At 39.3% G+C, this 23788-nt stretch overlaps 2 protein-coding genes across 2 annotated transcripts; one reads left to right on the top strand and one right to left on the bottom strand.

The window, feature by feature from the left end:
- The first annotated feature begins 232 nt into the window (after positions 1–232).
- Positions 233–9546, top strand: LOC145782720 (apoptosis-inducing factor 1, mitochondrial-like). Its single transcript, XM_082594476.1, has 13 exons — positions 233–386; positions 1589–1725; positions 2117–2228; positions 2838–2950; positions 3211–3432; positions 3969–4130; positions 4392–4500; positions 4632–4828; positions 5055–5195; positions 5371–5513; positions 6473–6615; positions 8716–8867; positions 9289–9546. The coding sequence occupies exons 1-13, from the start codon at positions 287–289 to the stop codon at positions 9364–9366; spliced, it is 1809 nt and encodes a 602-aa protein (XP_082450602.1). The 5' UTR covers positions 233–286; the 3' UTR covers positions 9367–9546.
- Positions 9543–13322, bottom strand: LOC145782721 (ras-related protein Rab-9A-like). Its single transcript, XM_082594477.1, has 2 exons — positions 12946–13322; positions 9543–10079 (listed from the first exon to the last, which is right to left on the bottom strand). The coding sequence occupies exons 1-2, from the start codon at positions 13064–13066 to the stop codon at positions 9574–9576; spliced, it is 627 nt and encodes a 208-aa protein (XP_082450603.1). The 5' UTR covers positions 13067–13322; the 3' UTR covers positions 9543–9573.
- Positions 13323–23788: the final 10466 nt, after the last annotated feature.

Below are 23788 nucleotides of genomic sequence, written 5' to 3'. Positions count from 1 at the left end.
AAAATTGTTTATCTGATGTCGCGTCAATGCGATAAAAGGGGGTGTAGGGTAGGCTACAGAAAATTTGCTTGGTGATAATGGGCCACGAAAGAAAAAAGGTTCAGAACGACTACTAAAAATTTTGCAAGAAATTTTAGTTACAAGTTTTTTTTTTATGAGTGAGAGCAAAACAATTTTCTGACAATGCGTCAGTAAATATTAATACTGCAGTATGTGCATAAACTGTAGGACGTAGGTTGATTAATTAAGATTGGACTTGTTTTGTTTGGTAATTGATAATTGCAGTATGTATCGCTGTGTAAGATATTGCAATCTGACATCGTCGGCGTATCAAAGATTGTTAACCAAACAGGCAAATTCTATAAACAATGGTCCAAATACAACATGTGAGTATTGCAATGCAGATATATTATGTACCGTATATATTGTATATTCTTCGCTTTTTTAAATGTGCACTTTGTTATACGCAGCTTTTTTTAAAACGTGCAAAGATGTTGCATCACAGTGGAGTGTCCCTCAAGGCTGTCAAAGAACACTTTACGCTATGGTTCAGAGCGCTTGCTTAACTAAGTTTCTTTATCCTGTTCTAGCAGACTTGACACCATCAAAAAATTGTCTTTATGCTCTTTTTTGTTTACTGAACTGGGATTAAAAATAGATTTTCATACCATCAAATTATTAAACGTAAAGTTGTAACCATCCAGATGACATCTAACATTGCATTGAAACTGAAGAAACCTAAAAAGTATTGCCTTTCCTTTGAGAAAGCACTTTTCCCGCAGGTAAAGGTGCAAGCAAAAGTTAAGCAAGGCGCGAGCACACAACACACACAGTCACACATTGTTTTTTCATCTAGAGTTCAATGTTAAACATACAATGTATTAAAGCTTTGGTAGAGAGTTTGCTTTGTTGAGCCATAGAGAAATAAAACATAGTAACTTTAGCGGGTTTAGCATACTTTATTTCACACAAAATATAACATAATTAAATAAAATAAACCCAAACGTTTTCGACACGTACGTGTGTCCTCATCAGGAATTAAATCTGCAATACATAAAATGAAAAATCGTAAGATAAATTGTATTGTACAATGTATTGTAGACCATGGGTTTGTGTCTATGATTTTTCGCACCAGTGTAATAAAAGGCCATAGATATACAATTATTTTGAATGAAACGGCTGTATGTATAGTGCCATATAAATGCCACTTCCACTAGATGAATTTGTCATCGTAGTAACTATTTGTTACTTCAATGTGACAACATTATCAATCATATAGCATGGTAGCAGTCCAGTTTTAATGCTGTGGTGTTCCTGTTACTGAGAGTGGCCGGATTCACCTCCAAATGCCATTCAGAAAAATAAAGTTTTGCTAATATATACTGTATATATATACACATTTCAGCATTGAAGTTCATAATCTATGGACAAGAGCAATCGGGCAATAAACGTTTTTAGAACGTGCTTTCTAGCAAGTCATTATTAAAAAAAAAGTGAAATAGCAAAGCCAGTAAATGTTGTTTTTAAAAATGCTTGCTGTGAAAATTAAAATGTATTAATCTTACTGACACTGAAACTTATTTTGCAGCTCGAAGATGTAAAAAGCAATGGTTCAGTCAGCAAACAAAACATGCAAGATCTTATTCATCCTCAACTTCTGCAGATCTTTCTGGAAATGTTGGATCAGGATTGTGTATTGTTGGTGGAACTATATTCTTTGGAATAGTATGTTTTGTATTGACTTCCTTGACTACTTTTCAAAAATTACAAGTGCATTGTTTTTTTATTTGATCTGAGCTATCAATTAAGATTTTTTTGTGTCCAGGCTTGCACCTGGTGGGTAAAAATTCGAATTAAATGGCCGGAAAGGCCAGGAAGCTAATCTTCATTTCCACCCTCAGACATTCCTTTTAGTGTCCTCAATCACATGCTCTTGAGCTGTGTTGAACCGGTGCCCTATGAAGTTGTACCAGGGTGCGATCTAAAATAGTGACCTACAAGGTGCGATCTACAATTGCGATCAGGGTGCGATCTACAATTCATACTTTTGCAATAATAATAAAGCATTAAGCATGTTCCTTGCAGCGGTTTTAAACAGCTATTTTTTGCCATTTAGGGGTTATACAAATACTGGAACAGCACCCATGTAAATGCTGCAGAAATTTTACAAAAACAACAAGCAAACCAAGAAGATATTCCAGTCGAAGGTGAAGAGGAAGAGAACACAGGTTCACCAACGTATAATTGCGCACATTTACTCAGTCAATGCTTTGACATGTGCTTTTTATGTTTTCGAAATCTGTTTTACTATTATTTACCTACTGTTTTAAACTCTTTTCATGGTGTTTTGTTTTCGCTGTGCCACTGCCATGGCTACCTAAAAGTGTGGCTTGATTTGTCACATTCTACAGATTTTGACTATTGTCTGACTGAAATTATTCTAACTTTTTCTTTTTACTGACTCCTAACTTGATATAAAAGGTACGGTATTTGTTGAATTGTAGAAGCAGTAAAAAATGAGAAAACAAGATAAAATACGTTCAATCAGATTGTTAGCAAGCGGCTTACAGTCTGACTGAATTTATTATGAATCGAATTGTCTTTGTTTTTAAAGCCTGGTAATGTTAAAACCCAACTTATTACCTGGGGAGTGGGGAAGACAGTTAAAAAGACGTTAAAATATTATTGTTAAAAAATTTCGCTCAGGCAGTTACCAAAAGTTGGCAAAAACAGGAAAAGTCTACAGAATGTAACAAATCAGGCCATACCTCTTTGTAGCCATACACTATTCACATTATCACTTTTTGAGGGGTTGTTTTTGTGTCATTTCATTTCAGATAACGTTGCCGTCCCACAATTTCCTGCCGAAGTTCAGTACTTACTAATTGGAGGGGGAACTGCTGCTTACAGTGCAATGAGAGCAATCCGAAAGAGAGATGTTACTGCCAAGGCATGTAAAAGTATTTTTTCTGAAGCTCAAGATAGTTTTATGACCACATATACTCTGTGAGGTGTCTCTTGATATTAAACATTACTTGTTTGTCAGCATGCAATATATAAAACTATAACCTATGTGAGTTTTTTTATTGATAAACCTCTAAAAAGTCTGAAAATTTTTCAATTTTTTTATAGCTTCTGATTTCTGATAAACGGTTTGATACTAAGCACAGCAACATTGTCTTTGTTTTGTAAGATTGCTTTTTGGAATAGGTTTTGATTGTCACTGACGAAAAAGAGTCTCCTTACATGAGACCTCCATTGTCAAAAGAACTTTGGTTCAGTGAAGACCAAGAAGCTGCGAGAAAATTTGAATTCACGCAGTGGAATGGGAAAAAGAAAGACATCTTTTTTGAAGAACAGAAGTTTTTTTGCAAACCCCATGAACTTGCCGAAAAGAGTGGAGGCGGCGTTGCCCTTGCTACAGATGCCAAGGCAAGCAAGATTACAATTTAATCTTTTTTTAACTGGACTCTACAAGTTTCCATATTTCGTGTTACTGTCATCGCAGCAATGAGTTGATTGTATAATTTTCATCCAAGTTTCGTACAAGGTAAAACAAGAACTGTTGCCATAGTTCTGTCAAAGTTTCAGCACGCGTTATTCCATTATTCACACGTAAAATTAATTCAAACGAGAAGTAAAGTTGCTCCACAGTAGGAACTTGCAGTAACACACGTTGTTATAGATTTGCATGCCATATTCCATTGCACAGTTTGTTTTTGTCAGCACCACAAGATTGTATTTTTTGGCATGTACAATTGTACATGTACATATTCCCATAAGCGTTATACCCTTAATGAAAGGGAAAAAAGTTGCAAAAACTTGAAAGATTGTAAACGCACTATTACATGAATGGATGTGTGCATAATACGGCACTTGTTTTTGGCCAACACAGCCGCAAAACCCGATTGCTACTACAGTTTACACCTGGCATTACGCACACCTACGTACATAATTACCTCGTTCAGGTTGTGTCCATCAACTCCTCAGAAAACACAGCAACACTTCGCAATGGCGTGGAAATAAAATACGAAAAGTGTTTGATTGCAACTGGAGGGCAACCAAAAAACTTGCCTCTCATCAAGAAGGCTGGTGACGAAGTGGTCAACCGCACGACGTTGTACAGAAAAGTAAGAAAATTTTATGATGACTGTTTTTATAGCGCTTTTATCATTCTGAAAAGTCATTTGACAACTTTTTCGATTGTTTCTGTAAAGTTTAGCACTTGTCGTTTTTAGTGACAATATTATTCGTATAAAATTGTCACAACTAATTGTCGAACCAGGATTGCATGATTGGAAAGCGAGCGCCTTAGCCGCTGCGCCATCCCACCGCCGTTATTTGTATAAAATTGTCAAATGTCTTGGACGTAATTTTTTAATTGTGTTTAGGCAAGTGACTTTCTTGAACTTGACAAAGTCACCGACAATGTCGAGTCAGTGACGGTGATCGGTGGAGGCTTCATGGGGAGTGAGCTGGCATGCGCTCTTGGCCATAAAGGTATGTCTGTGCATTAACAGAATAATGTAACTAATGTGAACATTGGGAATGTTCTTGTTAAACTCACACATCACTTTCATGTACATTTGAAAATATTTTCTGGAGTTATTCCGTTATTTTTTCACTTGCAGCGAAAAAACAAGGGTTTGAAGTGAATCAAGTATTTCCTGAGCGCGGAAACATGGGGATGGTTTTGCCTGAATACCTTACAAAGTGGACCACGGAAAAAGTGAAAAACGAAGGAGTCAATGTCGTCACCGAAGCGTGTGTTAAAGACATAGCCATGGATGGAGACAAAATAAAAATCACAACAAGTAAAGGCCAAGAGGTGCATTGGGTGACTGTAAACCCAACTATAAGCTGCTAGAGCATCTTTGTGAAAGTAGTCAGATATACGCCTAACAATACTTTGTTGGTTGTTTTGCGTATTATATCTCTTTTTTCCCGTTTGGCTCTGAAAAATCTGAATCACTTGAAGCGTTTGTGTGATAACTCCTTGATCAAAGCTAGATTACCTCAGTGTTATCATTACTTATCTCTGTGTATTGCTGCAGATAACAACAGATCACTTGGTAGTTGCCGTCGGCCTAGACATAGATACCAGCTTAGCAGAATCCGCTGGAATTGAAGTAGATGAGAAATTCGGTGGATACAGAGTAAACGCTGAACTGCAAGGAAGGTCTAATATATGGGTGGTAAGTCGGCACTCTAACGCTTTAAAAAAATCTAAATGGGATTTATTTACTGCGATACCTAATAAAACCTTTTGCTGCCCCAATGGAGAAACTCAGTGCACTTATAAAGCCATTCCTGTTTTACAACGACCCAGTATTGATAATTTCATATTAATTGTAACACCACTTTCCTTAGGCAGGTGACGCATCTTGCTTCTATGACGTGAAACTAGGCCGAAGACGTGTGGAACATCATGATCATGCTGTAGTCAGCGGAAGGTTAGCTGGAGAAAATATGACTGGAGCACAAAAGCATTACTTCCACCAGTCTATGTTCTGGTAAGTTGACCGGTTCTCCTGTGAAGATGTTTTACTTTACACTGTGCCTGTTTTGAAAATGCCTTTTGCTTGAGTTCATTTTGTTTGTCCTTTGTTACAGCCAGTGGCGTAGCCAGAAAAAAAATTTGGGGGGGTGGGTCAAATATTTGATGATTTGAAGAGACTTGACAAAGCGTATCCTGGTGGGTGAAGCAAGGGAAGCAATAAAGCTGGAAGAGCGTGCCGCATACACGCGTATTCTAGGGGGTCCGGGGGCATGCTCCCCCGGAAAAATTTTGTAAAATTACACTCAAATAATGGATTATAGCGCTTTCTAGAAACACTTTCAGGGTAATATTTGTATGAAATTTATTACCAGATAAACAGCTATTAACTTATTAAAGGTAGCTGTTACACATCACGAACGGGCAAAAACTGCGGCTAAAATTATAGAACACATAAAACTCAGCTACACAAAAACCCAACCAACAGAGTAAGCGAATCTGAAATTGCTTCCACAGATTAGTTAAAAGAAGCGTAAATCGCGTAAACTTTGCTATGCGCGATTTACGATTTGCAAAATTTATTGGTGTCTTTCTGTGTGTCTAAAACAAGTCCTGGGGGGTGTTAATAGCCAGATGTCTTGGAAAACGATATAAATTTGTACAAATTATATTATATTTTCAACAAAGGGTTCAACTTCGGAATCCAAACTTTGAAAATTTAGGTGGGGGGCCATGGCCCCTTTCGCCCCCCTGGATACGCCTATGGTTACAGCTTTAGTAGCTTTGAGGTGTCGCGGTTTTAGTGAAGCATTGTCTTGCTTCGTGGCGTTTAGAACCTTGTCGTATTGAACTGGAGATTGTATTGAGTCACAATAGTAAGGTTTTGCGAATGCATACGCGAAAGTCGTATTTTGTCCTCTAAATGTCTTATAGTTATTTTAATGTTCTTTTTGAATAACCGGTTCCTATGCTCAGGTCTGATCTCGGTCCAGATGTTGGCTACGAGGCGATAGGATTGGTAGACTCGAAGTTACCGACGGTTGGCGTCTTCGCTAAAGCCACAGATAAGGATACACCCAAAGCGGCTGATGAAGAAGGTCTCAGGTCGGGCACTGAAGGTGGGTTGATTATAAAACATACTCTTGATCCACTAACGTAGCTTGTGTTCTTTGACATTTGACAGTAGAGATCAGATATCTTCATAAGATCTGCTACAAAAGCATCGATTCATCTTCAGTTTGCAACCTACATACGTTCAAGAGCCAACACAAACAGCAGAAGTTTAAGATCATTTCATGGGGTTCAGCTGCATTGCCGAGAGCCCTGAAACGACACTCGAAAGGGCGCCGGTTCGACACCGCTCAAGAGCATGCGGTTGTGTCTTTGGCAGGACACTTAATGAAATGCCTGAAGGTGGACACAAAGATTGGCTTCCTTGCCTTCCCGTACACTTAATTTAAATCTTCAATCACCGGGCGTAAGCCTGGATACGACAAACAAAAACATGGTGTTCAAAAGGACTTTAAGACTGAAGAAAACATATTTAAATTCCCGGGACTAAAACTATCCACAGTAATAATTTGCCTCTAGAGATAGTAAGTAAACAGCGTAACGCATTAAAACCCTTCACAAAAAAACTTTTATTGTATGGATAAATACTCTTCATGCCCGGTTTGATTCATTTCTTTGATCGTAGCTTGTAATTGTTGTTGCTACTTTCTTTGGCTTAAATTTAAAAGCCTACCACACTGTCTTCGTTAGTCTTCTTTAAACGCTGCACTCGTAGAGAAGCGCGAGGTTACACGTTGTCAAAACTAATCTCGTGTGACGTTACTAAGCGTACCTGCAAATACACCAAAAACCTGCTGTGTATTTACGACGTTGCTCCAAAATCGCTGCCTCATACATTCAACTTCAAGGCAATTACCCGAAAATCGAAAGGACTTCGGTTCGAGACCCCTCGAGAGCAATCGCTTGTGTCCTGACAAGACACTTTACAATATGCTGGAGGTAGACCCGACTGGTAACTTAGTTTAAAAAACAGCTTCCTGTCTTTTAAACTCACTTATTCAATGCTTCCACTACCCTGGAATAAGCTTTGAAACAAGGAAGCCCAAGATTCGTTGCTCATTCGAACTATGTCATCAAATTCTATACTGCTCACAACAGTTGCATACGGTCTTAGTGATCATTAATGCATTAAGTACAGAATATAGCGACAAAAATGGAAGTCTGAACACACGAAAAGCTTTTTGATTCAAAGCAATTTATGCTTCGTCTATATGTTCGCATGATCAAAAGGATTGCACTTTAGATTCGAAGACATGTTGACATTCATTTCTCCATGACATCATTGACTATTTTTCCTTCAGTTTTCAAGCTAGAATGACATGGACTTGCAAGAAATGTAATTATTGCAGCACAAGAGTGAAATAACCCACTGAGAGAAGGGTGCCTTAAATAAAAGTTTTGCCAGATGTTCGTTGAATTTCCAATCCAAGTACTATTGCTAACCATTTCAAGTTTATTAATGCTTGCTTCTTAAACCCAGCCTAAAATTTTTAGATAACCACACAAAGGTAATCCAAAGCGACTTCAGGCTATCGGTACAATCGTTGCATTAATTTCAGCTTAATGTAGAAACCCTAACCTGGTGTAAGTGTATTGAAAGTAGTTTTGAAACTCCGACAGTAAAAAACAGCACTTAGGGTGGAAGAACATCTGACACTGCTTTCGTTTAACGGACCCTTCCCTCTGCAGTTGGTTGCGCATGCCGTGCTGATAAAAATACCTGACGCAAATGCTACCGTTACTGTTGAAACAAAAATCTTCCAACTCACATACGCAGCACCACAAGTTGTCACAAAAGACACGTTTTGTTACATCAGAACGAAGAACCGTTGCCTTTTGTGACATCTTGCAGCAGTATACACTATACAGACACCACACAAAGGACGGAAGATTTTGGATTAGATACCGATATGAACAATTTTTTTCATACGAAATGTTCATCAAATATTTTGAGTCACAAGACTTCGTCAATAAAATAAGGTAAAATTCGTCAAAGCTGTAATTTCGCCAGGCGTATCTTCTGGTTGAAACGGTCGACGAAAGAAGTATTTTCTAGATTAAAGGTTAATATGGCTCTTAAATGTTAATTGCAGCAGTTATGAATCTCGTTGATGCAAGATTGAAAAATAATACTCATAAAATTTAAGGTACAACAGAGAGCAATGAAGATACCAAGCCAACACCTTCCCAATCTAATAACGATGAATTTGGGAAAGGTGTCGTCTTCTACCTTAAAAACGAAAAAGTGGTCGGTTTGCTTCTGTGGAATGTGTTTGGAAGAATGTCGATTGCAAGAAAGGTGACTTTTAACCCTTATATTGCATTACAACTTTAAAAGATTTTAATTACATTTTACAAGTAATATTTCGATTATAAAGCAAGCTATTTTTCAACACTCTGTAATAGCCAGCTGCCTGAATAGTGAACACGGAGAAGTTTTGGACCTTCATAGGTCCGTCACTGATGGCAAGTGCTCATATTTTGCGGTTAGGAAATTGTCAATAGGTTGGCATCCAATAGTTTCATGTTACAATTGTTGACCGTAGTTGCAGAAAAAATTACTTCTGTAGCACTCATGTTATGGTCTTATAAACGAACAGCAAATATATCTGCAACGGGGAATAATACTCGTCGTAAGATAAATAACATAGATATAGGTCGCACATACACCCATAGTAGGCTGCTGTTGATTTCAAAACACTATTACGCTTTTTTTTCAGCTAATTCGTGATCAACAATCTCATGAGGATTATGGTGAAGTGGCCAAGTTGTTCAAAATTCACAGTGACGAAGATTAAAGTCTTCTTCATCGTATTTGCTTGGTTTTCCCAATGCAACATCTCAAGCGTTAGACGATGAGAGATGAACATCAGACCAACATAGCTTGTAATTATGAACGATGGTGTAGCTCTGCAAAACTGCAGGTGTGCTCATTACAATAATGCGAATATTTAAAATACATTTGCCAACATGCTGTATCGTACGAGAAGATATGAGAATTTGCTTCAGCAGCATTTGTTTCTTTGCGCAGCCATAGTCCGAAGGTTAATAGTAGGAGTGTCTGACGTCATATTGCTGATACTCGCTTCACCTGTGTGCAATTGTGCGGTGACGATTTTTCGCACAGCTGTAGCGAAACACTGGTTGACATTTGTATCATCCTTCGCACTGGTTTCTATGTGGGGATAGCCGCCATTATCCTTACACCAATCAAGCACGTCATGTCTATTGACCATCTTTTTGCTCGAATCTACATCCACTTTATTGCCAATGACTATGAACGGAAATTCTTCACCGGCTACGTCTGCGTAGTAGAGAAATTCGGTCTTCCAGCTTGCTAAGTTGTAAAAGCTCTGCGCGTCATCGACAGCGTAGGTCAGTAAACAGCAGTCGGCGCCACGGTAGAAGGGAGTGCGAAGACTTTTGAAGCGTTCCTGGCCGGCAGTGTCCCAGATTTGCAACGTGTATTCCTTACCTTCAACTTCTAAAGTTTTGGTGAGAAATTCCACTCCTGCACGTATGTTACATTTTTAGATGGGGCAAAATAATACCACCCAGATTTTCATACCTTAGCCGAAATTCAGAATGTTAACGCAGTGGCTTTTTCAAAATCAGATAATTATGCGCATACTTACTAGTTGCAGTTTGGTAAGTTAAAGTGGAATGAATCGACCCAATCAAGAATATTTTGCAAAAAGCAATATACTGGTACAGTATCCACATAATCAGTTTCAATTTGCTGTTAATAAACACTGGCTCGATAGTTAAGTGAGATTAAAATTGGACACAAAAAAATCTATACCGTATGGTTGGATGCCAACGAATGTGTGCTACCCAGTGTGGCCTTTGGGGTCGGAAAACTGGGCGACCGCCCAGGGCCCGCGCTTATCCAAAATATACACAAATAAAATTTACATTAAGCACTAGCAGAAAGCAATAGGTTAACTTAAACTTTTCCACCATAGTTTATAGTTTGCATCGCTATTTTTTAGAGTCGGTTTCGAAGGGCACTGGGTGTAGTGGTAGCCTACGACATAGCATCAGAATGAAGTGAAGATGTCACAGAATGAAATACACCTTTCGCGCTTACCATATTCGCGCTGTTTGTTGTTGTATCATGTTAATTCCTTTTTGTGTTATTTTGATTTATGGTTATTTGAGTTGGCGTACTTTAATTTGTCCATACCGGGCTGCAGGGGGCCCTCATATTACTTCTTGCTCAGGGCCCACAAAACCTTAAGGCCACCACTGGTACTACCGTACCAATGCAGCCTTCTCCGTCTCATGACATCTGGAGGTGATCGATGACACTGTCAAGATATCCCTGGCCTGGATCTCAGCTCTTCCAGATTAATTATAAATGTTGTGTTTTTACTGGAAGTATATCTTTATGTATTGGGTCATTCCATGTCAACTCAACAGGGTGTGCAAGCTCGACCCTCTTAGATTTTCTTGAAATTCACACTAAAGTTTCATATTGATGTATAATGAACAGTTTGAACACAAAAAAAATTCAGTTCATTATTTCAAGACGTTTAGAAATTACAGCCCTTCAAAGTCACAAAGGACCCTCAAAATACGTTCGCATGTGAATTTTCCTCCATGTTTGGGTCTTTACAATTACAACTTTTCATGTAAAGCATTTACAAATCTGGAATTTGGTATTCTGATTAAGAAGCAGCCCCAGTTTTCATATCTACCATCAAAATTGCTAATTTCAAATTAGTTTTAGATATAGAACCTTTCAAAAATTAAAAAAATTTACATTTGAAAAAATTACATCAATTTTTGATGACCGCTATCTCCCAAACCACGGAATGGCCCGTTTCGGTGAGTCCGATCTCTTAACGGGGGATTTTTTCAATTTTTTTTTTAATTATCGGGTACCGTGGCCTAATTATCATTGCCGTTTTAGGGTTAGAGGTTAGGAACTCACCGAATAGTAGCAGACCCCCCAAACCAATAGTCCCAGAACTACCATTTTGCATATCATTGTGCTATACTAGTTGGTAATTAACCCCCATGAGACTTACACTAAAAAAATGTGAAATTATTGAAGTTTGGAGGGTGCAAAGATGAAGCGCGAGCAAAATGCGCCATCTTGTGGTTAATATTTGACTCTGTGGACAGTCATTCAGGAAGTTGAAATTTTCAGAAAAAAATCTTCTTTGCCTAAGCTATAAACAGTTCAAGTTTCAAATATGTAACCCAACTCCTTCAATAGTAAATGCAGCTGTGAAATCGTGAGCTTGGCCATCACATGCAAAAGTCTCGGGGGTGTGAGGTAGTTGTGGCTTACTTGGTAAACGTGAAAATGTTTTGAATTTTGCTGAGGACACCCTTTTAAATTGTGAGGTTGTCAGAAAAAATAACTCCTTCAAAACATTTTTGAATTTGAAATTGATTTAGGGGTGGCCCTCTCTCCCTGAAGTTCTGCGCCCTCCCCCAAAATACCAAATCTTCATATCTCAAAAACTGCTGGAGCTAGAGATACAGTTTTTGTGTCAAAAGATGCAGAAAACATGATTTCCTATCTGCTTTCTGAACAGTGATTGTGCCTATGCTCGGGCTTCATCTTTGCACCCTCCAAACTTCAATAATTTCACATTTGTTTGGTCTCAGTCTCACGGGGGTTAATTACCAACTAGTATAGAATAATGATATGCAAAATGGTAGTTCTGGGACTATTGGTTTGGGAGATAGCAGACATCAAAAATTGATGTAATTTATTCAAATGTAAAAAATTTTAATTTTTGAAAGGTTCTATATCTAAAACTAATTTGAAATTAGCAATTTTGATGGTAGATATGAAAACTAGGGCTGCTTCTTAATCAGAATACCAAATTTCAGATTTGTAAATGCTTTACATGAAAAGTTGTGAAGACCCAAACATGGAGGAAAATTTACATGCGAACGTATTTTGAGGGTCCTTTGTGACTTTGAAGGGCTGTAATTTCTAAACGTCTTGAGATAATGAGCTGAAATTTTTTTTGTGTTCATTATACATCAATATGAAACTTTAGTGTGAATTTCAAGAAAATCTAAGAGGGTCGAGCTTGCACTTTTCCAAAAACCTGTTGAGTTGACATGGAATGACCCTATTGTAAGTCGACCACTCCCTTTAAAGTCACTATGGCCACGTAAGTCACTATGGCCACGTTTGCTTGCTAAGTGATTCCAAAATACTTAATTAAACTGCATCTCAGGTATGTCAACACACCACTTCAAAAGTCAGACTTTTAACAAAAATAACCATTATAACTTGAAGCATGATCTACAGGACGAACCAACGGAAACATTTGCAAACTTGCACATGATAATAATTTGTATGTTTGACAGTTAAATAAGAAATGCTCATATATTTATAATTAACGTACCTATGGTGTGATAAGATTGGCTGTCAAATTCTCCAGTGATAAAGCGATTCATCACAGAACTTTTTCCAACACCACCATCTCCAATCAAAACCAATTTTAAAACTCTGGGTTGGGTGGCCATTCAACTTTGGATATAATGTGCTTTTAGTTAAGAAATAGCGATATATATGGCAATTTGACAGACTAATTCGAGCCAACACTTAGCAAGAAGAGCTTGGACTGTTCATCTCTAAACAAATCTTCATACAGAACTTGATTTGAATTGCCTTGTTTTCAAGAAATCTACGTGCTTTATATTGTCTAATGTCTATCTTGCACCAATTGAATCCAAACCTTTGATATTGTTACACTGTTTCACAAGTGTTAGTTACTTAGATTTTCACTCTAAATACATAAGAATTATATTCTAGTAACATAACAAAAATGGAGTTGAAATAGCTTTGTTCATGCATTAGAATTTGACAGCTTGATATAGCAGAAGTATTTTTTGAATTCTATTATTAAACAGAATATGCCTGGCACAGTAGCGTAGCCAGGAATTTTGAAAGGGGGGGGGGTTTGACGACCCAGCGGCAAAGGGTCTGGGGAGCCTCCCCCACAAAATTTTGAAAAATTACTTTGAATTTGGTGCATTCTGAGAGCATTTTCAACAAAAATGTGGTTACAAATATTCCTGTAAAATGGTGGTGTCTGGTGGCATAGCAAAAGGATAAGATCATGTTCTCTTTGGCATTTTTCGGAAATAAAGCTAAGTCTCTATGTTTTCTTGTTGCTAATTCCTGGCTGAGATGTTTGGTATTGGCAAAACTTGCTCTTTTAATGCAATTTTGTTTAAAATTAGGCAATTTTTTTTAGACTGAAAACATCATTCTCAATATCGTGACGTCACACACGTGCCAAAGGGGGGGGGGGGGTTGTAACCCCCAAACCCCCCCCCCCCCCCCCTTGGCTATGCCACTGGCCTGGCATGTACAGAATAGAGTTGGATCAAATGCAATTCTTCTTCTTTGTGTACCATGCCTGTTCCTGGCTTAGGCGTCAATCATGCATAGTTTTTTCCAGTTATTCTGGTATTATCTGAAGATGATCTTTGAGGTTATTGAAAAAAGTGAGGCGTTGTTTTTCATGAGCTCGTTTTACACATTCTTACAATTACACATTCTTACATTTTTACACATTCTTACAATTATAATTGAGACTTTTTGTTGTGTAATTGTAAAAAAATGTACTCCAAATTACTCTTACACCTACATTAGGTCTAACTGCAGCATTAGTCTCAGCAAAAGGACTTTTTTCAATGGCTGGCAGCTTTTTATACCTCAAAAAAGAACTTACTAGTACAAACAATTTTTTGCAACCTAATCTTTATCATGTCTCTGATATTATCAAACTATAAAAATCATTAATGCACAATTGCACATAAATATTGAAACATTTAATTTTTACAATTGAAGCACGTAATTTATTACATTTGAAAGTACTTAATTGTATTTTCAATGTAATTAAAAACTTAATAAGATAAAGATGTGTTACTTTGTGACAACATTAGTACACTGCGATCACAGATGCAACACCACAGGAAGCAGCAAAGGGACATGTAACCTTTGAATCATCTTCTGCCTTTATTTTGACATGTCATTAAGTGCTATTGCCAAAACACAGCCGCATGCTCTGTAACACTGCCAAAGCAACGTTCTTTTGAACGTCATACAGACATTTACACTACTCGGCCATGCAGCTGATCCATTTAGATGATGTTATCAGTTCAGTATTATTGTAAGACAAAATTCCCATTCCCAAAAATCAACCTATGTGGTAGCCTACTTCATTATTCAGCATTACGTATCTGGCCAAAGCCCACGAGTTTGAAGTCAGCACAATCTCAGAGAAAACTTTGAAAAAATGAGTGAAAACTACTTCAAAACAATTTAGGTAACCTAGCACTATATTTTAAGATTTCTCTAGTATGTAGGCTACTTTAATTTTTTTTATTGAGCCAGCAAACAACCGAGACCTTTTTACTTTATGAATTACACAGAGGCTTATTAAAGAGAAATCTTACAAGAAACAAACGGAACTTTGTTTTCACCAATACTGAAGGCTTCTGTGACACTGACATTAAGCTTCCAGGCTTAACTTTGGTACTGACAAATAATACACTCAATACATTTCACAAATATACTGCTTTTCCCTGTCAAGTTTCACCTTCACACTTTCAAAATTTTCAGTTCTTAAACCTGAATCAGTACGAACGACGAACGTGAACTGCGAAGTTTGAGAGTCCAGACGAATTGATCACTGTCCCTCCAGTGGAAGTCAGCTGACCTCAAATTTGACGACGATGATTTCAGAAAAAGTTTCCAACATTTTGGTTGGTTTGCTCCTGTATCAGAAAAAAAAACATTGAACGATTAGGCCTTGTTGTTTTTTTTTACGTTTCTTGTGATTTGTATTGATTTTAATTGGTTTTTCTCCCTAGTTTAGCCTATGTCTCTGCAGAAGACAATAATTGTTTTTTAGATATCTGTTCCCGACAATTTTCACCAAATCAAACGTCATATAAAAACCGTTCAAGTCTACTGAATATTACGTCATGGAAATTCCTAAAGCATGTGCCAAAATTGCACCATCGTTCATAAGACCTGTTTGGACCTGTTTGGGCCTGTTTAAACAGGAAATATTACATCAGCTTAAACACCTGTTGGAATGACTTCATAATTGTCTTTCATTTATTGCGTCACAGTTACTTTCTACGTGAATTTGAGATATTGATATCTATTCTGGTCATTCGTAAAATGATTGTTTGAAAGTTGGCCGCACATTTAACTGTTGGCTTAGTGCTTGCTAGCTGGACAAAAGTTCCGTCTTTTATCCAAGTAATCTGTTCTGTAGTGACAGTTTTCAGTGGTGTACGCGTTGCACCCCCTCGTTTTCGGTAGCCGTGGGCTAATTTTTACAGAAATACACTTTTTGAAAAGAAGTTCAAGTGTGTGTTTCTTCGGTCATTATATGCCAGACGAAAGGATCCGGGAACTTTAAGTTACAATTTTCCCACGAAGAAATTATGGTTTACCGCTGTGACCATAAAAAATAAAAGACGAGTTCTTGTTAGCTGGTAGGCCAAGAAGCACTAAAAGCATAAAAAATAAAAGACGAAGTTAGTTAGTTGGTAGGCCAAGAAGCACTTAGAAGCAAAGAAATAATAAAAGAAGATCTTGTTGGTTGGTAGTCTAAAGAAGCAAAGAAAATTAAAAACATTTCTTCTCGGTAGGCAACTGAAGAACTTTAAGCTAAAAAGTAAAGACATTTCTTCTCAGTTTGGTACAGAAGAAAAATAACTTTGACATTTATTGGCAAGAAAGAAGATTAAAGGCAATCCATCTGTGCTTGAAGATTCAAGTGGAAGAATCCAAGCAAGTTTTGTGGACGTTTGGACTTCACATACTCGTACAGCTACGGTATCGTGCATTTAAATTCTTTTTGTATTTTTTACGGTCTTTGCAGTTAAGTTTTTTATAACTACTGTAATTTTGTGTGTTTGTGTAACTTAATTTTTTAATTGTTAAATTTAGCCCTAACATTTAATATGTCTACACTCGGTGGTGACAGGGACTCGACCGCCGTCGACTCGACTGAGTTTAAGCCTGATGATGTTCTTTGCGGTCGGGCAGGCCATTCTGGGGAGGGACTCATTAACGATGAGGCTAAGTCAGTTCGAGAGGCCCGGCATCTTAGACGGGATATTTTGACTCAAATTGGGAAACTTTCTGTAGCCCTAGGTTCTTTGAGTGATAAGCAGGAACTGTTAATTTTTAGATCTAAGTTATCTACTTTAGAAGAGGAATTACGGCATTTCCATGCTCTCTTGAGTAAAATTTTTAACTCTACAATCTTAGCAGAACTTCATGATAGGGTAGATCCCGAATTTAACTCGTTAAAAAATAACTTCGAACAAAAAGAAAGTGAGTTCTCAGATAGGTTGGATGCTGACATACATCCTGAGGATAGCGCCTCAAATGTAAGCACTAGGATGTCTGAGAGCTCGTCACGGATAGTTGCACAAATTAACCTACAGCTAAGACGAGAGGAGCTCCAGATACAAGCCGAGGCCGAAGCAAGAGCTGCTGAGGCCGCCGTGAGAGCTGAGGCCGAAGCGAGAGCTGCTGAGGCCGCCGCGAGAACTGAAGCCATACGAGTTGAGGCCGCCGCGAGAGCTGAGGCCGTACGAGCTGAGGCTGCCGCGAGAGCTCAGGCCGAAGCCAGAGCTGCTGAGTTCGCACTCAAAGACGCTCAGTTGAGGGCTGAACAACGTAAAGAGGTAGTTTTAGCTGAATATCGTTCTGAGCTGGGCTCCCGGCGTAGCTCTAGGAAGGGCTCTTCTAGGCATTCCAGAAGTGAACATCAATCGCAGTTTAATTTACCTAACCTTTTCCAGACGCCTGTTCAATCTGTAAGTGGACCAGTACAATCCACATCTTTTCAAGATGTTTCAGGAGGTCTCGGGGCCGCGGCTAAGGGTCTTCCGAAGGCTGTAGAGCCAAGGTCTGTGAATTATAACCGATCTCCTCCCCCAGAGCGTACAGGTCACGGGGCCGCCATTAGCAGTAATGCTTGGCCCCCTTCAAAGTTTTCTGCGCCGCTAGTTGCTGATCGCCCAGCTACACGTAATTTGGGTGGTTGTGAGAGGCGTATCGTGTCTCCTGATTTTAACGTGTTTGAGGATCGTGATCGGGCTGTGCATGTGACTGAGCCCACTCAGCCCCTTAAGGGATATAGCTTGTCTTCTCCCGCTAAATCGAGTTCTCAACAACAGGATTGCTTTTTTGAATACCAAAATAGTAGGACGTTCTTCGATAAGGCGGCCTTGATTGGTCACGATGGTAATAATATGCCATTTGTCTTCTTTAAAAATCGTGTTATGGCCTTGATGGCAGCTTCGCCCTTTAAGGGAACTCGTTTGACTTTGTTGCAAGCAGCTTGTGTTAGAACAGCTGCACAAACGATTGCTAATTTCGTTTCTGACACTCCTGGCTTGTCAGAGGAAGACAGGATAGAAATGTCGTTAGCTCGCTTGTCCCAACGTTTTGGGGTTCGTGGAGGTCTTTTCGCAGAACCAGAAATTAGAAAGTATCGCTATGGTAGCAAATTGACTTCTATCTCTTCCAGTGATTTGAAAGAGTTTAAAGATGAATTGTCGCAGTGTTTGCTTTACGCGAAAGCTTATGGTCAGCGTGATAAATTAGAAGGACGTTTTGTTTTGGATTTGGCTAAGCGACTCCCGTTTGACGCTAAGCAGCGTTATCTTGACTTTTTAGGTGATCAGTATGGTAGCACTGAGGAACCTACCTTTCAGAGTTTGTTTGATTTTGTAGTACGGGAGGAAACGCGCAAGTCGACTGATTTTAGCATTATGCTAATGGGCGATTCTGGTGAGTCGCAGCATTTTAAAAAGTTTGGCAAAGGAAAATTGCCTTCATGTCCGGTTAGGCAGACGTCGGTAAAACCCCATGATGATGTGATTTCAGGGAGTTCGCAGTACTCGACTGCTGTTGGCGCACCGCGCGGCGGTGTGGCCAGACGTAGTGACATACCGGCATGTTTGTGTTGTTCGTCACGTGGTCAAGTTGAATATCATTTTTTGTCTAATTGTAAAGAATTTTTGCGCTTGACACCTAAAGATCGGAGAGATGTCATTGTGAAAGCTGGCAAATGCTTGAATTGTTTGCGCCAGCATATGGTTAGAGACTGTAATCATGCAAATAACTGTCGTAAGTGTGGACCTACCAACGATAGGAAACACTATTTTCTTCTGCATGATTTTTATGTGACGTCACGTGATTCTCTGGATTTGGTCGGTAAAGATGAGGCTGGTGCCAGAGTTCCTGTGCGTAATGTTAAGATTGGAAATGTTAAAGCAGCCTTTAACCGCGTTACTGCTGCTCGTGTTTTGAATCCAATGACTGGCAAATCGAAGTTGGTGTATTGTCAGCATGATCCTGGTTCGCAGTTGACCTTTGTTTCGAGTGACTTGGTGTGCGAACTTGGTCTTAAACCGTATGATAAAGCGTCGTTTAAAATGGATACTCTGGCTGGTCAGAAACCTACTTGTGCTGAACTTGTTAAACTCAACATTCAGTCGTTAGAGACGAATGAACTGTTTTGTGACATAACCTCGGTGGTTAACCCAGCTTGGGCTGACGATGTTAAAACTTTACCCCATAAACAAGATTTAAGTGGTTTCCGTCATTTTCATGACGTGAATATGTTTCATTTGAATGATTGTAGTACTGTAGATGTACTGATTGGCAACGACAACGCTTATTTGATGTGTGCAAAAGAAGAGCGTGTTGGTGACAATCGTAGTGAACCGCATGCTTTGCTCACTCCTCTCGGTTGGTTGGCTTGTGGTGGTAAGTCACCCTTAGTTGAAAGCGTTGCTAAAGTGTGCAGAGTGCAGACGTCTTCAGAGTCGGATGTCATCTCTGGCTTTCAGCGTAAAATTGAGTCTCGTGATATGGAAATAGCAGACCTGAATAAAGTCATTCAGGATTTGACTTTGCAAAATGAAACCTGTGAATTGTCTCGCAATGATATTTTGGCTAGAGAACTTGTCGAACCGAATATTGAGTTGAAAGATGGTCGATTTGAGATACCTGTTCCGTTGAAGGAAGATATTGATCTACCTAACAATTTTGTGTTGGCGTCAGATAGAGCTGCTGCTTTAAGAAAGAAAGCTTTAAAACAACCTGAACTTCGTGATTTCCTTACTGACACCATGAAAGATCTTAAATCTAATGGCTATATTGAGCGTGCTGGTGAAGCAGGAAATGTCAAGAAATTTGAATGGTATTTACCATACTTTGTGACGTCACAATTAAAAAAGCGCATTGTTTACGATGGCAAGTCTGAATTTCGAGGAACTTGTGTTAATGATGTAATGTTTTCGGGTCCTGACTTGTTAAACCCTCTGGTAGATGTCTTGGCTAGATTTCGGCTTGGTAGATTTGGTCTCATGGCTGATGTGACTAAATGCTTCTTTCAAATAAAGTTACCTGAGTCGCAAAGGGATTTGTTTCGTATATTGTGGTTTGAAGATGATGACCTTGAAAATGGTAGGATGGTACCATTTCGTTTTTGTGTACACCCTTGGGGAATAAAGAGTAGCCCGTATATCGCTTGCTTGGCTATAAAGAAAATGATCGAGCAGAATCCCAGCAGTGCTGGTGAATTGACTCTCTGCAATATTGCAAATAATATGTACATGGATGATTTTATATTTTCGGCTGATAGCTTAGAGGAAGCTCAGCAAATCACTCATGAATCAATTGCTTTGTTTGATAGCCGTGGGTTTAAACTTGTTAAGTGGAGTGCTAACAAGGAGGCTATGATTGTCTTGTCAAATTTGGATAATGAGATGCTTTCACCTTTGATTCGTGACATTGACTTTCAGACTGAAAATATGACTTTGCCATCAGCGAAGACATTGGGTTGTGTGTGGCAAACCGAGTCTGACGAGATGCGTATCGCATGTTCCTTAAAGCCCTTAGCTAAACACACGCGCCGAAGTATGCTCAGTCAGCTTGGACAAAATTTTGATCCGCTAGGCTTTGGAGCGCCATTTTTTCTAAAAGCACGCCTTATACTTCAGCAATTGGCGATAGACAAGTTTGATTGGGACACCGAGGTCCCTGATAGCTTTGTTAAAGAGTGGGAGTCGTGGCTTCGCTCTTTGGACCTGCTTAAGGATTTTTCGTTACCGAGATGGTATTTTGCAAACTCTGGTGTGTGCAGTCCAGATGATATTGTTTCATATCAATTGCATGGGTTTAGTGATGCTTCGAATCAAGCTTTCTCTTCTGTTGTTTACTTACGTAGACTGGTTAACGGAGTTCCGAGTGTGTCTTTCGTTCTGGGTAAATCTACCATTGTTGTAAAAAATCAGTTTTCTTGGCCGATAGCTAGGAAAGAGCTTGTTGCCGCTTTGAATACAGCAAGACTCGTGAAGCAGGCCTACGAGGCATTGAAGATGCCCGACTGCAGTAAGTATTTTTGGTGTGATTCTCGGACTGTGTTGCAGTGGGTTAAGAACCCTGATTTACGTTTGAATAAGTTTATTACGCGTCGAGTTGAGCATATTTTATTGTTATCTGGAGCCCAGGATTGGCGTTTTTGCCCTACCGATATGAACCCAGCTGATGTTGGCACAAGGCCAAATCTTATTACAAAGAAAGAGTTTCGAGAGTTGTGGTTAAATGGTTCTAGTCTTCTCTATCAGTGTGAAGAAATTCCATCTGTAGAAAACCCCACTCCAGTACCTGTCCATAGCCTATATCTTCGTGACGAAGAGGGGTCGCTTGACGTTGGACAGGGTGGCCTTCACAGATTGATCAAGGCCGCACCTTCTTTGTATGTTATGAAAAAGAGAATTGCTTATTTGGTTGCTTTTGTTGAATTTTTGTGCTGTAAAACGAGAAAGCGTAGCTTTATGAAGCCAAAACTGGACGCCTCTTATCTTAATAGAGCCTTAGACTTAACTGTGAAGTTTGTTCAGAAGAGCGTGTATGGCAATGTGTTACATTTAATGACCAAACGATCGCCGGATGCACTTGAGGAAGTGATAAAGCGGGGTAGTGTTGGCGCTTCGCAACGTGAGAAGGAACGCTTGAAGGAATTGCGTTCACTTAAAAAGTACAGACCTTGTGTAGATGATGCTGGTGTAATCCGCATTGAAGGGCGCTTAAGTAATTCTCCCGAGATTTCTCTAGAAGCAAAGCATCCGATTGTTTTGCCTTCGAAACACCCCTTCACTAGGCTTGTTGTACTGTCGCATCATAATCGAAATGCGCACTGTGGAGTACAACACACTTTGTTGTCTACGCGACAGAAGTTTTGGATCGCTAATGGTAATGCTTCCGTGAAGAGGTATCTTAATGATTGTGGTGTATGTGCGATTGAGAAAGCTCGGCCTATAAGGCAGCTCATGTCTGATTTACCTTTGTCTCGCACAACTGCCCATAGGAAACCCTTTTTTGATTGCGGCTTGGACTATCTTGGACCATTGACCTTTGTTGAAGGTAGGAGTCACAAAAAAGCTTGGGGACTCTTATTCACATGTATGGCATCTCGCGCTATTCATGTTGAGCTGGTTACGTCATTGTCGCTGAGTGATTTTTTACTTGCCTTTACAAGGTTTACAGATTTACGTGGGCAGGTTAATGCTATCTATTCCGATAATGGAAGTACCTTTCAGGCAGCATCTAAGAAGTTACCCGAGTTGATAGAATCAGCTGAATTTCACAACGCCCTGAGACAGAGAGAGATAAACTGGGAATTTATACCTCCGTATGCTCCGGCGCAAGGTGGCGCCTGGGAGGCAATGGTAAAACAATTTAAAATCGCATTTTTTCACATTTTGGACTCTTCAATTCGTAAGCCCAATTTTATTGAACTGCTTACGTACACAGGCAGTGCCGTTCGGATCGTGAACGAACGCCCTTTGGTACCTTTGAGTGACGACCCTAGAGATTTTACTGTCATCACCCCTGCCTCACTTTTGACCCCATACTTAGACCCATACTATGCTGTTGGGCAACCACATGATCGTGACCAATTAAGAAGGGATTATCGGTTCAATTTGTCACTTTCTCAGCAGTTTTGGAATAAATGGATCGATTTTTACTTGCCAGGTCTTCAGGGCCGGAAAAAATGGCTAAAAATGGCCGAGAATTTGGAGCCTGGTCAACTTGTAGTGGTAGGTTCTCTCCAAGACATTGGTAAACGTGGGAAGTATCAACTTGGGAGGGTGCATGAGGTAGTTCCACAAATTAGGAAAGGGAAGCCTGTGGTTCGTAGAGCCAAAGTTGCCGTCTGCAACTATGATGAGAGTACGGGGAAAGTGAAAGTAGACTACGTGTTGAGGGATATTTCGTGCCTCGCCCCCGTAAAGAACACCTAAGTGTTAGGGTTTGAGCCTGGTTTTGTCTGCGGTGGCCGACCCTTGTCTGAGCCCGGAACAGTCGGTTATTAGCGCAACCATTGTATATAGCGTCATTTAGCGTGTACCTATGGTACCAATTTCATGTATCGTCGTGTTTATTCTTATTGCTGTTCATTCTTTGCATGCCCTTTGTATTTGCGTATTAACTTAAACGTGAGTGATTCAAACAATTTGTGTATCATGTGTTTTTATTCATTGGCTCACAATTGTCGTCATTTCTTTTTAGTTATGCCATGTCAGACTGTCATAACTAGGGGCCGCTATGTTCCCGACAATTTTCACCAAATCAAACGTCATATAAAAACCGTTCAAGTCTACTGAATATTACGTCATGGAAATTCCTAAAGCATGTGCCAAAATTGCACCATCGTTCATAAGACCTGTTTGGACCTGTTTGGGCCTGTTTAAACAGGAAATATTACATCAGCTTAAACACCTGTTGGAATGACTTCATAATTGTCTTTCATTTATTGCGTCACAGTTACTTTCTACGTGAATTTGAGATATTGATATCTATTCTGGTCATTCGTAAAATGATTGTTTGAAAGTTGGCCGCACATTTAACTGTTGGCTTAGTGCTTGCTAGCTGGACAAAAGTTCCGTCTTTTATCCAAGTAATCTGTTCTGTAGTGACAGTTTTCAGTGGTGTACGCGTTGCACCCCCTCGTTTTCGGTAGCCGTGGGCTAATTTTTACAGAAATACACTTTTTGAAAAGAAGTTCAAGTGTGTGTTTCTTCGGTCATTATATGCCAGACGAAAGGATCCGGGAACTTTAAGTTACAATTTTCCCACGAAGAAATTATGGTTTACCGCTGTGACCAATATCTTCCTTTGTTTACAGCTTT

The sequence above is a fragment of the Aplidium turbinatum genome, chromosome 14 (genome assembly GCF_918807975.1).
Source record: "Aplidium turbinatum chromosome 14, kaAplTurb1.1, whole genome shotgun sequence".
Lineage (NCBI taxonomy): Eukaryota > Metazoa > Chordata > Ascidiacea > Aplousobranchia > Polyclinidae > Aplidium > Aplidium turbinatum.
This window is presented reverse-complemented; position numbering and strand designations above follow the sequence as displayed.